This window comes from Narcine bancroftii, chromosome 3 (genome assembly GCF_036971445.1).
Source record: "Narcine bancroftii isolate sNarBan1 chromosome 3, sNarBan1.hap1, whole genome shotgun sequence".
Lineage (NCBI taxonomy): Eukaryota > Metazoa > Chordata > Chondrichthyes > Torpediniformes > Narcinidae > Narcine > Narcine bancroftii.
Genome location: NC_091471.1, coordinates 325834871 through 325851371, shown reverse-complemented (window position 1 = coordinate 325851371; position 16501 = coordinate 325834871). Strand labels below are relative to the sequence as shown.

The 16501-nt window shown below is 50.0% G+C and overlaps 1 protein-coding gene across 5 annotated transcripts; it reads right to left on the bottom strand.

The window, feature by feature from the left end:
* Window positions 1-6655: 6655 nt before the first annotated feature.
* On the bottom strand, window positions 6656-15951 carry LOC138759117 (zinc finger protein 764-like). 5 transcript variants are annotated; one of them, XM_069929057.1, is made up of 4 exons: window positions 15759-15951; window positions 14358-14507; window positions 13384-13573; window positions 6656-7104 (listed from the first exon to the last, which is right to left on the bottom strand). In XM_069929057.1, exons 1-4 carry the CDS (start codon window positions 15807-15809, stop codon window positions 6977-6979), a joined length of 519 nt encoding a protein of 172 aa, XP_069785158.1. In that variant the 5' UTR covers window positions 15810-15951; the 3' UTR covers window positions 6656-6976. The 5 variants fall into 5 exon arrangements, with proteins under 5 accessions (XP_069785158.1, XP_069785155.1, XP_069785156.1 ...); XM_069929054.1 differs by lacking the exon at window positions 6656-7104 and having other exon boundaries at window positions 8313-13573; XM_069929055.1 differs by lacking the exon at window positions 6656-7104 and having other exon boundaries at window positions 8313-13573; window positions 14370-14507.
* Between the last annotated feature and the right edge of the window lie 550 nt (window positions 15952-16501).

Here is a 16501-nt window from a genome sequence, read left to right as displayed (position 1 = left end):
GCCTGTCCTTCCTCACCAACTCAGAGCACATCGAATCATGCTTTTGCCCCTCCACTCTAATCTTTGCCCTCACATTCTGATTCCCACCCCCCTGCCAAACGAGTTTAAACCCTCCCCAACAGCTCTCGCAAACCTTCCCGCCCGGATCCCCCCCCAGTTCAGGTGCAGCCCATCCCTTTTTTGTACGGGTTAGACCTTCCCCAGGAGATCCCACTGATCCACAAATCTGAACCCCTGCCCCAACTGCACATTCATCTGGCCATAACTTCCTGTTCCCACCTTCTCTGCCGCGTGGCACAGGAAACAGTCCTGAGATTATCATCCTTAACTCCGTCCTAATTCTCTTCAGGACCTCTTCCATACTCCTATGTCATTGGTCCCCACATGGGCCACAACTGGCCTCTCGCCCTCCCCCTCCAGAATGCTGTATGCTGTGAACTCTGTCAGAGACATCCCTGGCACTTGGGAGGCAACGCACTGTCTGGGAGTCTCAATCTCGTCCACTTGTCTAACCAGACTCCCCAATCACCACCACTCCTCCCCCCTTCCCTTTTGAGCTGGGGGGCCAGCCTCTGTGCCGGAGACATGACCCCACCTCGACCTGCCACTGGTAGGTCATTCCCCTCCTCCCAACAGTTTACTTGTTGAGGGGAACAGCCACAGGGGAACTCCATCTTTCTGCCTCTTCCCCTTTCCTCTCCTGACAGTCACCAGTGTCCTGCCTTTTAGGGGTGACCGCCTGTCCTTCACAACCTCTGCCTCCCTGTTTAACTTGTCCCCGTAACTCAGTTCCTCAAGGCAACATCCTTGTAAATCTCTGCACTCTTTCAATCTTATTTATATCCTTCGTGTAGGTCGGTGAACAAACGTGTACACAATACTCCAAATGTGGCCTCACCAATGTCTTGTAAAACTTCCCCACAATGTCCAAAATATAATAACTTAGATTTATGAAGGCCAATAATGACAAAGGCTCTTTACAACCTTGTCCACCTGTGACACCACTTTCATAGAACTAGGTCTCTCTTCTCAGATCCCTCTGTTCTACCTCATTCCTCAGTTCCCGACCATGTGCTACATTGGTTTGTCCTCTCAAAGGGCATCATCTCACACCAGTCTATGGGGAGAGGTTGAGCAGACTGAGGCTTTATTCCTTGGAGCTTTGGACGAGGGGGATGGGGCATACAAGATTGTGAGAGGAACAGATGGAGAGAATGCAGTCTTTTGCTCAGAGTATGGGAGGGGGGTGGGGCTCCACCCTTGTCCTGCAACACTTTCCCCATTTTACACATTCCTACAAGATCCCCATTTTCTTCACAATCCCTGCAAGTGCAGTCCCAGGCGGCTCATGTCTGGAATTGGCCTGTCTAACCTCCTCTGCACTGCCTCTATGGCCAGACCATCCTTTCAAAATCCAAGATATTGTAGTAATTAAACATGAAATTCCCCTTGTTGCTGACTGCAAGGCAGCCAGATTTGCCACCAGCAGGAATTGCGTGTCTTTTGCCAGTCAGACTACCTGCATGACAGTGAAATGTCACAAAATCAAATTCTCTCTCATATACATTTTAAGTATTTGTGTGTATAAGAAACCAGCGCCACAGAACATTGATTTTCAGAGGCCAGGCCCACAGTTACAGGTCAAAATATGTCTTCAGGTGTTACATTGTCCGCTAGAGACCGCTCACCCGAACCGGAGGCCGCCATCAAGGCCGGATTTCCCGGCATCTGCTGGACTCTGAATGTTAATTCGTTCACCGGCTTTTTTTTTAAGGGAAACCACCTCATGCTTTGCCATCTCTCGAGGTCGAAGCTACCGCAATCCCCCCCCAATGAGGCCCCAACGATCCTGGACACGCATCTTCAGGACCCCCGAACCAGGCTCACGACTCTGCCACTCCACACAGGTCAGGACACTTCCTCTGGCTCTACACCGTCCCCACAGCAACAGACAGCATCAACTCCGGCATCAAAGACAGAAGGCCACCTTGCCCCAACAGAGGCCTCAATCCCCTCAGCATTTGGGGTCTGCGTCATAAGCTACGTCCCCAGTAGTCGAGCCTGTGCACTTCACGGCCTTTTTCGGAGGTTTGCTCTTGCTTAGCGTTTCTCAAATTTCACCATCCTGTGTTCCAGTCTCCATTCTCGTCCACTCAAAGATTGAGCATGGCACCTACTTGGGGGCAGGTTTGTACAGCACCTGGTCCAGAGAGGCTGCTGCAGGCTACAGCAACGCTGCAATCTTCCCTCATGTCAGGAGAGCATAACTGCACACAGTTCTCCAGATTCGGCCTCACCAGTATCTTGTACAGTTATAGCAGAACCTCCCTGCTCCTAAACTCAATCTCTGCCTTCTCAACAGCCTCCTGCACCTGCAAACCAACCTTTTGTGATTCATGCACAAGCTCTCCCAAGTCCTTCTGCACAACAGCAGGCTGCATAATAACCTGATCTGCCATTTTTCCTTCCAAAGTGGATACTCTCACATTGATCAATATTGTACCCCATCTGCCCACTCACTGAACCTATCCATATCTCTGTGCAAACTCTCCATAAACTCTTACAATTTGCTGTTCCACTCAATTTAGTGTCCTCAGCAAACTTAGATACAGCCTCTTCTAAATCTTTATATGGTGTGGTCCCAGCACCGACCCCCACGGTTCACTGATTGCCAACCAAAAGCCACTGCTGTACCCCGAACTCTCTGCTTTCTATTGGTTAACTAATCCTCTGTCGATACGAATGTCACCCCCAAATCTAGCATCCTTATCATGTACACGTTGGGAGCACTGGGTGCAGTTCTGAGCACCAAACGACAGGAAGGATGTCAGTAAGATTGAAAGAGTGCAGAGACAATTTACTAGGATGTTGCTGGGTCTTCAGGAGTTGAGTTAGAGAGAAAGGTTAAACAGGTTAGGACTTTATTGCCAGAAGCGAAGAAGAAGGGAGATTTGATTGAGGTTTACAAGATTATGAGAATATACAGAGTGGATGTGAGGTGGCTTTTGCCACTTAGATTGGGGGGGGGGGAGATCAATACGAGAGGACGTGGCTTTAGGGTGAAAGGTTTAGGAGGAACTTATTCATTCAGAGAGTGGTGGGAGTGTGGAACAAGCTAATGGTAAATGCATGCTCACTCTACATTTTTGGAATAAATTGGATCAATACCCAGTTGGGAGAGGTCTGGAGGGTCCTGGGATGGGTGCAGGTCAGCAGGACTAGTGGAATAATGTTTCAGCACACTCTAGAAGGGCTGAATGGCCTGCTTTCTGTCCTATTGTTTTCTATGATTTTAGGCGGTACCTGATCAAACAACTTGGAAAACCAGGAGAGCAACACCCATCTGCTCCCCTCGATCTAGATACATCCTCAAAGTACTGCAGTAAAGTTGTCCCAACAGGACCTGCCTTTGTTGAATCTGCCTGATTTGGCTCCAGATGCCTTACCATTTCTTCTGTAATGACCAATGTTCAACAGTCAATTATCACCAAAGCTACAATTGCCATTTCATATAGTACCCTGGGATGCATCCCATCAGGACCAGGCGACTTACGCCTAGTCACACTTTCTCAGCATGTGCTCTTTAATGTCTTCCCTTCCCATCACATCCATATCGTCTGTCTCTGGCACGTTCGACGACCGATACAAAATAGTTATTCAAAGCCTCATTCCCCAATCTCATTTCCCCCTGTAACAATATTAATATTTGGGGAGAATTTATACGATTTAGAGTAGGTCACATATTTTAAAACAGATCTTATTTGAAAGACTTAAGAATTCTCATTAATGTAAGCACCTTTCACAAGTAGGTGTTAATTGAACTGATGTCATAAAATGCTTGACCATGTCATAAAATGATGTCATAAAATGTCTTGCTGGAATCCTGCACTTCTGCAAAGTGCTCATAGAAAGGTCACCCCTAAATTTTGTTTATCTAACAACAGATGGGCGCAGAAGGAAGAACTCCTGTTGTTTTGCTCAGGAAGGTGGGGGTTTTGCAAAACATGAGTCACATGCTCTCTTTGGAGTTGCAGTTGAAAAAGAGAGTTAACAGCTCATTCAGTCAGTGTGTGGGACACTGACAAGTAACTGAAAAGTGCAATCCAGGGAAAACTGTTTGAAACTGATGAAAGCAAGTTCCAGAGCAATAGATGGCTGGAAGTGCTATCTGTCTGATGTTTCTCTTGAAATAGAGGAAGGAATGGAACTCTGTGGTAGCTTTAAGAAAGAGGTTACCATCTAGAAGACCCTGATGGGGCAAGTTTCATCAGCGAGACCTTGAGGTGACTAGTGGTGGTACCTCAGTTGTGGAAATCCTGGAGCAACTATCTGCAAACCCTACAAGTACCTTCTTGAGCGGTAAACATTTACCTTTCAGGTACCAAGCCTGGTAAACTTTATACATGTTAAATTCTGTGCACAGTCTGGTGATTGCCTGCAACCAGAGAACTTGCAAGAAGGAAAAGTGAGATTAAACTGTGAACCAAAGAACTTTTCTTGAGTGTACACACACATTGCATACACGTGTGCTTTGAATTAGAAGGGGCCCCCATGGTGGAATTTAGGTGTGTCTACTAATTCATATGCAACAAGCAGGTTCTCAGCCTTGGCTGCAAAAGTAAGAAACACGGTTTAAATCTTCCATTACATTCCACCCCTTGGTCGCAGCCTGTCACTTATGAGACCTTACAAGCATTTGAGTACAGAGGAGTGAAAAAGAGAAACTAAAACTATAATAAGGACAAAAATAAACAATAATGCGAGCAACCAATGGAGAATATTGTGGTCCAATCCCCAAATATACCATTTGTTGTATCTCATCACGGGTAACTGGAGCAAGAGATGCTGGCTCGATAGGAGCAGCAGTGGGAGCAGAAGGTACAGCTGGGCCAGGAGGACTCAGCAGCTGGGGATGATGTTCCCCTGCCTTCCTCCTATAAAGGGCATAAAGGACCGCAGTAGGTTTCCCATCAATATCACTTTTAGGTACACCTAACTTTAACAAGGTTAGAAAAAGGTCCTTTCTTGTCGGTCCGTTATTAACAGCAGCCCCTCTCTTTTTATCCTGCTTGTCTGATTTAACCTGGGTTATATGTGAGTAGATTTTACCTCCCAACTCTAATTCTCTAAGCCCAGATAAGACGTGCACTGCCTCAGACACAGGGTGCCCAATTAGCGGACTAGTTACGGACAGAACCAGTCCCCGTACAGTGGGTTGGGCAGAACGAACTAATCTGGTATGCATTCCTGCTGTGAATATCTTTTCATCAGGGCTCCCCACAGCCTCAAATGCCCTGCATACAAGGCAGAGGCCAGGGCCTGCTGACGAATTACTGCTATACCCTCCTCTGGGGTGCCCCAATTGTTCTATAAATGTAAATCCCAATCTACTGGTGATGGGTATACTCGTAGCAGGGCATCCCCTAGAGTGGCAAGTAAGTAATCCACCTCTCTTCCTCTACCCCGCAGCTCAGCAGTGACCCGGATATCAGTCAATGTTCCTAATCCCAACAATTCCTCAGGAGTTAAATATACATTACCCCCTCCTTTCTCCCAAACACGCAGGAGCCAGGCTGCCAGAGTTTCTCCCGCCTTTTGCCTATATCGATCTCCAATGGCAGCCAGCTCTTTTATAGAGAAGTCACAGATCATTGACTGATCTTGACCCCTGCTCCCACTTTGCCCCACAGGGTCCTTTGCCCAGTGGACGGGACGAGGCCTCGGCCATCCCGTAGAGGGGGTAGGCCATAGAGCATAAGCAGGGGTTCGGGTATTTTCCCCTGGGTCCTCTTGGGAGATCGGGGTATCTATCCCTTCAATCTCTTCCCTTACATCATCCCCCCTTTCGTCTGTTTGGGAAGTCTGCTGCCTTATGGGGCGGGCGTGAATTGCAGGTGGAGAGGGTAGTATGTTAGACACATGCTGAGGAGTATCTGCATTATTATCATGGTCATCTTTCCAGATATTCCCATCCCATTCATCATTTAAATAATCAGGATCATCGCCATTCCTTATCATGGCACGAATACGATGTGGATCGGGTTCTACTCCATGCCTTTCTTTATCTGCACAGAGCTGCTGCCGGAGTTTAATATTACGGCAGATCGTTTGGACATGCTTATCCTCCCATTCTTTGGCTCCGTCCTGACTGGTGCAAACAATCTCACTCATCATGGAACAGCGTTGTCACAGAACTTCTACCTCCTCCTCTAGATGCTCTCTCTTACGCTGAGATTCTACTTCTCGCTGAACTGATTCTGCTTCACGCTGAACAGAGTGGCGTAAGGCTGTGGTCAGCAGCCAAAAAACGTCCGTCAACGTCCCCTTTTTAACAGAAAATTTACTTTCTCAAAGGAGAGTGGCAACCCGCTCCCCCAGAGGCATACTTGATGGATCTAACTTCTCATCCCAACTGAGGGGTGGTCCCAACAAAGACAGGGTATTGGCCAACATGCCAAACCAATCGTCTTTGGAAGTCCATCCCGGAATCAAGAACTGCTCAGGGCTCACCTCTTTCTTTCAGCGAAACATCTTGAGACCAACCCTGCTCCCAGCGCCAATTGTCTTGGGTAAACTTATACCTCTCATTTTGATCATTTTAGATTGGTCACAGTGTTTGAGCTACCGAAAGAAAATAGACACACACCGAGAGCAGTTCAGTTTATACAAGTCTTTATTACTAAATCTAAAGCTGAATTCACACTACAATATGCAAGCCCTTCCCAATTATACTTATCAACACCTGGACTGGTCCCAACTGCCGAAGTGAGGCAACGACTGCACACTTGTATAGGTTGTCAGGGCGCCGGTAGCAGCTTCTCTACCTCCCTCGACCGGGACGTTAGCTGGACTCTTGAAGTTCTTCTTCTTGCTGAGAGATGTTGCCACCTCTTGGAGAGTCTCAAACTTCAGCAGTGGGACCAAGGCTTATATTACTTAAAAGTTGTTTACTTCAGATCTTATCTCTTCGAACAAATTATTTAATTATTTTCAAGGTCTCCTGACAGTCTGCGACCAACAAAGGACAACTGCATCCCTGGGCCCCATGGTGGAATTTAGGTGTGTCTACTAATTCATATGCAACAAGCAGGTTCTCAGCCTTGGCTGCAAAAGTAAGAAACACGGTTTAAATCTTCCATTACAGGGGTTAATTTGGGTTAGTATAAGAATAGAATTAAGTTAATGTTTGATTCTACTTTCATGTTTGAAGTTGATTAAAAATAACTTTTGTTCTTTTGTTTTGAAAGCCACTCGTCTTTGTGAATGTCTATTGCTGCTGGGTTTTGGGGTCCTTTGGGCTCATAACACCCCTCTCATCTTCTGAGAGACCAGCCTTCACTTCAGCCCCTTTCATGTGTTATATAATTATAAACAACTTTTACAGTCCATTTTTAGATTGTGTGCTAATCTTTTCTCATCGTCCACCTTTTTTTTCCCCTCGCCCACACCCAACCCCTCTACTTCCTTCTCTCCCCACTCCCCCTTCTCTTCCAACCCTTTCCTCCACTCTCACCCCCCCTCCTGACCCCCATCCTTCCTCTCCTACCCACTCCACAGACCCCCATCCTTCCTATCCCACCCACTTCTCCCCCTCACATCTCTACCCTCCGACCCACCCCTCTTTTCCCCAATCCTTGGGATGGCAAGACAAGGTGGTGGTCTCACCGAGGCATGAGTGGATCGGGTGAAGAACGCATAGTGACCTTTGCCCTGATCCTCATGAATTGTAGGGGAAATTCACCAAGACATTGCCTGAATTGGAGAACATGTTTTATGAGGCAACTGAGGCTATTCCCTCTGGAGCGAAGATTGGGATGTCATGCTGAAGTTGTTAAAGACCAAATTAATTGAGGCCAAATTTGGAATATTGTGTGCAGTTCTGGGCACCTAAAGACAGGAAGGATATCAATAAGATAGAAAGAATGCAGAAAAGATTTACTGGAATGTTACTGGATTTTCAGGAACTGAGTTACAGGGAAAGATTAAACAGGTTCGGAGCAAAGAATGAGGGGAGATTTGATTGAGGTTTGCAAGATTATGAGGGGTGTAGACAGAGTGGACACGAGGATGCTTTTCCCACAGATCAAGGGAGATAAATACGAGGGGTTGTAGTTTTAAACTGAAAGGGGAATATGAGGGTGAAGTTCTTCTCAGAGAGCAGTGGGAGTATGGAACGAGGGTGGTGAACATGGGCTCGATCATGTGTTTTAAGAATAAATCGGATCTATACATGGATGGAAGAGGCCTGGAGGGTGATGGTCAGTAGGACTAGGGAGCATGGTCGACACAAACTAGAGGGTCCAAATGGCCTGTTTTCTGTGCAGTAGCGTTTTATCATTTTCTTATAATTAAAACATGAAAGTCTGCAATGTTTACATTTAGGTAAAAACACAATGCTTGAGAAACTCAGTGGGGCAGTGTCCTTTATGTCACACAGATAGATACATAACAAACGTCCCAGGCAACCTTTGTTCTGTATCTGTGCTGTATAAAGTACATGTGCCCTGCTGAGTTTTTCCAGCATTTTGTTCTATAGGTTTTTTTTAAGGATGGCACAATACAGTGGGTCAAAGGATCTGTCCTGTGTCATAACCTTCGATGTTGTAAAGTTAACAAGGATGCAGGCAGAAACTCGGTGGAGAGGTGGGCCAGAGTCCAAAGTGTCTGTCCACAGCTAGATGCACAGCCAACTCGCAAACCAGAGGAACAACACCTCATGTTCCATCTCAGCCGTCTCCAACCGAGGAATCCAACTTCCATTAACTCCAGGGAGTGTGTGACAGAACGGTGCAGAGGGAGCTTCACTCTGTGTCCGACCCCCAGGGAGTGTTACAGGACGGTCTGGAGGGAGCTTCACTCTGTGTCAGCCCCCCTGGGGAGCGTGTGACGGGATGGTGCAGAGGGAGATTCATTCTGTGTCCGATCCCCAGAGCGTGTGTGATGGAACGGTGCAGAGGGAGCTTCACTGTCCGACCCTCGTGGAGAGTGTGATGGGACGATGCGGAGGGAGTTTCACTGTGTCCAGTCCCTGGGGAGTGTGTGACGGGATGGTGTGGGTGGAGATTTGCTCTGTCTGACCCCCCCCCCGGGGAGTGTGTGATGGAACAGTGTGGAGGGAGCTTTAGTCTGTGTCTGACCCCAGGGAACATGTTACAAGATGGTGTGAGAAGAGGGCAAGTGTTTTCCTCCCTCCCTCCTGCAGTTGGGACCTTGGCTGGCCATGGAAGTCCCCAAACTCATCACCAAAGGCCTTGTCCAGTACAGGATGGGGGTGGAGCAGGGCTAGGGATAGGAAGGTGAGAATTTGTAAGACACCAATGGGTCCTGGATGAAGTTCACATTTCTTGTCAGAGAATAGCATCACATACAAACCTGAGATTCTGAACTCAATGGGACAGGCAGAATTTCTAATTACAGTAAACTGTACTCAAGAAGAAAGGAATGTGTGCAAAAGGGAGATATGTAAACAAACTCTGTGCTACAGAATATAAATATTCGGTAATAATCCAAGCGTGAGTCCTTAAATGAGTCCCTGCTTGAGTTTGTCATTGAGGAGTCTGATGGTGGAGGGGGAGCAGCTGTTCCTGAACCTGGGGGTGTAAGTCTTGTGGCACTCATACCTCTTTCCTGATGACAGCAGCAAGAACAGAGCATGTACTGGGTGGTGTGGGTCTTTGATGATTGCTGCTGCTCTCTGACTGCAGCGTTCCATGTCGATGTACTCAATAGTGAGGAGGGTTTTGCCTGTGATGTCCTGGGCTGTGTCCACTACCTTTTGCAGGGCAGGGGCATTGATGTCCCCAAACCAGACTGTGATGCAGCCAGTCAGCATACTTTCCACTACACATCTGTAGAAATCTGCCAATGTCATACTGAACCCCCGCAAACTCCTGAGGAAGTAGAGGCACTGATGTGTTTCTTCATGATGCCCTTAGTGTGTTGGGTCCATGAAAGATAATGACTCCCAAGAACCTAAATGTGCTCACCCTCCCCACCTCTGGCTTTCCCTTTCTGAAATCAACAATCAGCTCCTTAGTTTTGGTGACATTGAGTGAGAGGTTATTGTTGGGGCCCCATTCAGCCAAGTTTTCAATCTCCCTCCTGTACACTGACCCATTCCCTTCCTTTATACAACCCACTACCTTGGGATCGTCAGCACATTTGTAGATGGTCTTATTTTTATCAAGCTACACAGACATAGGTGTAAAGTGAGTAGAACAGGGGGCTAAGAACACAGCCCTGTGGTTCTCCGGTACTGATGAAAATTGTGGAGGAGACATTTTTACCAATCCTCACTGATTGTAGTCTGGAGGTGAGGAAATCTAGGATCCAATTACAGAGTGCCAGGTCTTGGAGTTTGCTGATCAGTTTTTCGGGGACAATGGTGTTAAAAGTTGAACTGTAGTCAATAAAGAACATCCTGATGCATCTTTGGTGTCCAGGTGTCCCAGGGCTTTGTGAAGAGCCAGTGAGATGGCATCCGCCGTAAACCTGCGGCAGTGGTGGGTGAACTGGAACGTATCCACGTCACGGCTCAAACAGAAGCTGATCTGCTTCATCACCATCCTCTCAAAACACTTCATCACTGTTGATGTGCTACTGGCCGATAGCCGTTAAGGCAGGTTACTGCGCTCTTCTTGGGCACCGGTATGATTGATGCCTAGAGGTACCACACCCTACTGGAGATACTGAAGATATCCATGAATACCTTGGTAAGTTAGTCAGCACAGATTTTTTAGCACTCCATCTGGCCCTGATGCTTTTTGTGGATTTACTCTCGTGAAGGCAGCACGCATGTCATCCTTAGATTCGGACAGGACAGGATCGTCAGGACGTAGAAGGCAGTCAGTTCATCAGGGAGTGAAGCTTTACCATCTCCCACTGCACAAGATTTGAATGTTTAGCAGTGACATTATTTAGGACCTGCCACAGCTGAGGTGTCCTTCAGTGTTTCCATTATCGTCCAGAACCTCCTCTTCGTCCAGGTTGTGGCTTTCCACAGAACGTATCTGCTCCTTGTGTCATCTTCTGGATCCCCAGACTTGGCTTTCAGGAGGTTCTGGATTTCATTGTTCATCCAGGGCTCCTGGTTGGGGAAACTTCCAGATTGATTTGATCGGGACGCACTCATCCACAGTTGTTCAGATAAAGTCTGTGACACCCTGGTGTGATCACTCAGATCCTCAGCCGAGCTCATGAACACTGTATGATCCACAGGCTTCCATCCTTCAGTTCTCTCCATCACGACCCCTGACCTCTCTACCTTGACCCCTGACCTTTCATTTTACCTCCATGGGTATATAGCTACCTTTTCAGTGGTCACTTCACCCTCCCCCCCTCCACCTGATGCCCCAACTTCAAGGTGGGGATGGGGATAAATGGCCCATTTTGTGTTGTCTGACCTCTTAATTCCAGTTCGATCCCCAACCTCTGCCGTCTGTGTGTGTGCGCGCGCGTGCGTCTGTCCATCTGTGTGTGTGTCCATCTATGTGCGTGTCTTTCTGTGTGTGTGTGATTGTGATGGTGTGTGTATGTGATTGTATATACCTGTGACCCTCTGCCCGTGTGTCCTTCTCCATTTATCTTCATGAGAATGTTGACAGGATTTCAGGGTCTGAGTAACAGGGAAAGGTTGTGCAGACTGGGGCTTTTTTCTCTGGAGCGTAGAAGATTGAGAGGGGACTTGATAGAGGTGTTTAAAATTTTAAAAGGGACAGACAGAGTAAATGTGGATAGGCTTTTTCAAATAAGAAAGGGGGAGATTCAAACTAGAGGACATGGTTTAAGATTGAAGGGGGAAAATTATAAGGGGAACATGAGGGGAAATTTCTTTACGCAGAGGGTGGTGGGGGTGTGGAATGAGCTTCCGGTAGACGTGGTCGAGACGGGATCATTGGTTACATTTAAGGAAAGACTGGATCGTTACATGGATAGGAGGGGACTAGAGGGGTATGGACCGGTTGCTGGTCAGTGGGACTAGGAGGGTGGGGATTTGCTACGGCATGGACTAGTAGGGCCGAACTGGCCTGTTCTGTGCTGTAAGTGGTTATATGGTTATATTACTAGGACTCTCCCTCTCCAGGACCCCCTCCCTCTCTGAGACCCTCTCCCACTCCAGGAGGAAGCAGCAGACACCCGGGACTCCTCCCCACCCTTGACTTGGGTTTATACTGCCTTGGAGGGGCTCATTCTCTGCCCTCCCTCCTTGAGACAGAGTTGCCTGCACTCCCCCCGGGAATGAGAAGGGTCGTGTCCCCTGCCCTGGAGCTGGTGGAATCTGGGAGCTACAGCAAACATGCACACTGCCCTGGCCTCTCCCTTTTGGTAATATCCTTCCCGGTAAGGGGGAGTAGGGTGAGTGAAGAGGGTCCCAAAGGTCATCCCAGTCTCCAGCCTCCCATTAGGTCTAGCCGCTGCCTCAAGTCATTACCATCCCTGACACCCACCAGCCACCAGCTCCTCTCTGCTACTCCCTCCTGAGTTCAAGGCCACGTTCCCTCCAGAAGTTCCTGAAGCTGTAGTCTCCCCTCCTCCCTTTGTTCCACATCAAGCACTGCTCCCACGACACTAAACAGGACCGTCCTCAAATCTGTCAAGACCCTCACCTTTTTTTCCACACACTGGGTTGATGCTGGGGATAATATCAGCGGTGGAACGGATCAAGTGAAGTCAGAGAGGAGTTGGTGCAGAGGGGTGGGGGGGAAAAGGCAATATTCAGAGAGATCCACAGATTGGAGTGGTTCAGAGGGACATGGGGCAGGTGGGACCAGTGTGGATGGGACAGATCCATGGATGGGATCGGTTTAGAATGACGTGGAGCAGGTGGGACCAGTGTGGGTGGAACAGATCCATGGATGGGACAGGTTTAGAGGGAAGTGGGGCAGGTGGGACCAGTGTGGGTGGGACAGATCCATGGATGGGACGGGTTTAGAGGGAAGTGGGGGAGGTGGGACCAGTGTGGGTGGGATGGATCCACAGATGGAACAGGTTTAGCGTGACGTGGAGCAGGTGGGACCAGTGTGGGTGGGACAGATCCATGGATGGGACGGGTTTAGAGGGAAGTGGTGGAGGTGGGACCAGTGTGGGTGGGACAGATCCACAGATGGGACAAGTTTAAAGGGACGTGGGTAGGTGAGACACTGGAGCAGATGCCCTCCCCCATACCCCCCTAGCCCCTGTGCGTGCGCTGGTGCCTGACCAGATGCCCCGAGGTAGAGAAGCGTTTGAGGCAGTCAGGACACTGGAAAGGCCTCTCGCCGGTGTGGGTGCGCTGGTGGACACGCAGGTCACTGGCGGTGGCGAAGCCCCGACCACAGGCGGGGCAGGGGAAGGGACGGGCACCAGCGTGGAAGCGGCGGTGCCGGGCCAGGTTGCTGGACTTGCCGAAGCGTCGATGGCAGACTGTGCACTCGAATGGCCGCTCGCCGGTGTGGACCCGCAGGTGTCGCCGAAGTAGACATGCCCAGCGAAAGGCACGGGCGCAGGCGAAGCACTGGAAGGCATCAGGCGGGGGAGGGGGAGGGGCAGGGACAATGGGCGCCTCCGTCTTCATCCCGTCATGGGATGTCCTGGACTGGAATCAGGGGTTGGAGAGGGAGGAGGATGGGGGGGGGGGGAAGAGAGAGAAAAACAGAGAGAACAGTCAACAAATGCCAAGGGATCCCCTTGCTCCAGATATCTACCCTCATTTTCCCCAGATATCTACCCCATACCCAGATAGCTACCCCCATATACCCAGATATCTACACCCATATCCCCAGATATCTATCCCATATCCCCAGATATCTACCCCCAGATATCTCACCCCATATCCCTTGGAAATCTCCCCCATATTCAATCTCATATCCCCAGCTATCTTCTCATATCCCCACCCCCATATATTTCCCACAGATATCCACCAATATCACACCAGATATATTTGCCAGATATCACCTCTGATATCTTCTCCAATGTCTCCCCAGATATCACAAAATCCCGATTTTTACCCCAAATCCAGATATCTCCCCCAAATATCTACCCTATCCTCACAGATATCCCCCCATATCCCTCTAGATATCTCCCCCATTATCTCCCTCCCATATCTCCCTGATATTTCCGCTTCCATGAATATCTTCCAAAACTCCTGATATCTCCCCTCTAATATCTCTCCTGGCCGATATCTTCCCCTAATAACTCCCCCTTCACCCCGATAATTTTCCCCTGGTATCTCCCTAGATAGCTCCCATTCCAATGCTCTGCCAATACTAATTTGATCTTCCGCCCTCAGTATCTTACCCCCCTCCTCCGACTGACAGACACTCCCCTCTTGACTGACAGCTCCTTCCCCCTTGACAGTCATTCAATCCTGTATTGGGCACCTCCGATCTCACCCCCTTTGCCCAGACACCACTCCCGCTCACTTTCCTCGGTCCGGGAAAAGGGTTCTGGCCTGAAACGTTGAGCATTCTCTCCATCTCGCTGGTTGCCTCCGGTGAACTCTCTTCAGTCAAAGGTCGTTGGGCAGTGCACTAGGGACAGAAGCAGGGGTGTCACACACAGTGTCCCAGAGTTGGTGGGAATAGGTCTTGTGACCCAACGTCCATATTGAGTGAAAATGTCCCCATCCACACTGGTCCCATCTGCCAGACGTTCTTCTAAACCCGTCCCATCTGTGGATCCGTCCCACCCACACTAGTCCCACCTGTCCAATGTCCCTCTAAACCCATCCCATCTGTGGATCTCTCCCACCCACACTGGTCCCACCTGCCCCATGTCCTTTTAAACCTGTCCCATCAGTTGATCCGTCCAAATGCTACAACGGTCCTTGGCTCAACCATAGAGGGACGTGGGGCAGGTGGGACTAGCGTGGGTGAGACAGATCCACAGATGGGATGGGTTTAGAGGGACATGTGGCAGATGGGACCAGTGTGGATGGGGACATTTTCACTCAGTATGGACAAGTTGAGTCACAAGACCTGCCTCAACCATACCCACCCTGCTCAGTGTACATAATGTCACCCCTCAGGTTCCTGTTAAATCTCCCCCCACCCACCCCCCTGGAACTTATGGGGTGTGGAGGGGAAGGGGATGGGGAAAGGAAGAAGGTACAGGGAGAAAGGAACAGGGGGAGGAGAAAGGAAGGGGGAAGAAAGAGTGGGCAGGAAAAAGAAAGAGGGGGATTGGAGGGGAAGATGAGAGGAAAGATGAGAGGAGAGAGTGGAGGGGAAGATGAGGATTGGAGGGGAAGATGAGAGGGGAATGGGAAGGGAGAGGAGAGAGAGTGAGGGGGAGAGGTAGGGGAGGGGAGGGGAGAGAGGTAAAGGGGAGAAAGAGGGGAGATGGAGAAGGGGGATGGGAAGAGGGCAGGGGTGGAGAGTGGAGTAGGAGAGGGGAGGGAGTGAAGGGGGGTGGGGTTGGGTGAGGAGAGTGGAGGATGGGAGGGGAGGGGGTGGGTGAGGAGAGGGGAGTGGAGGGAGGAGAGGTAGAGGGGAGGGAAGTGAAGGGGTGGGGAGGGAAGTGAAGGGGTAGGGAGGGTGGTAGAGAGGGGAGGAGGGTGGGGTGGGTGAGGAAGAGAAGAATGGAGGGTGGCAGAGGAGGAATGGAAGGGTGGAGAAGAGAGGTGGGAGTAGGGGAGGGAAGTGGAGGGGATGTGTGTGGGTGAGATGGAGCGTAAAAGGATGTGGATGAAAGGGGACGGCCCAACGCAATGACGTCACACATGGACGCCCGACATGATGACGTCACCTCACACCCAGGGACGCTCCCCGCCTCTGTGGTACCTGACGCCGGGTGCCTCCCGCTCCTCTCCTCCCGTCCCCGCCTCCGGCCATACCCGCTCCCTGGTCCGGGTCGTGCTCGTCCCGTTACAGCACAGCGGCGACCTGCAACCCCCACCACCGTCGTACAGCCCGAGGCCTCCCGCTGGAGTGAGAGAAGCTTGCCACCGCGCATGCGTTGCGTCACGGAGTGGCAGCGTGCGTGGGAGGTGTGCTCCTGACGTAGGAGGGCGGGACTTTTCGTCTAAGTGACGGCGTGCTGATTCGTCTTGAGACATTGGTGGGTGGGGCTCTTCGCCGAAGTGGCGGCGTGTTAAATTGTCATGGAACATTGGAGGGTGGGGCATATCGGATAATGACGGCTCGCTGAACGTTCAGGACTGTATTCCGGCATGGGGAGGAGCTTATCGGTGAATGACAGACCGGGGAGGGGCGGGAAATGCTGGTGATTGACAGCAGGCGGCAGAGTGTGGCATATGAATGATTGGCACCCAGCGGCGGGATGAGACTTGTCAGTGATTGACAGAAGGTGGACGGGGTGCCTATCAGATAGGCGGGTCGGGGTCTCTGGGTGATTGACAGGTACTTGGATGGTAGCTGTCTGGAGAGCTCTGGACTGCGTGCAGGTCAGTGGGAGCAGGCAGATAAATGGTCCAGCATGGAGTACATGGGCGGAAGGGTCTGTTGCTGTGCTGTAACATTGTGAGCTCTCAGCTGTTGGTCTGTGCTCTTTCTCCAACCCCCCG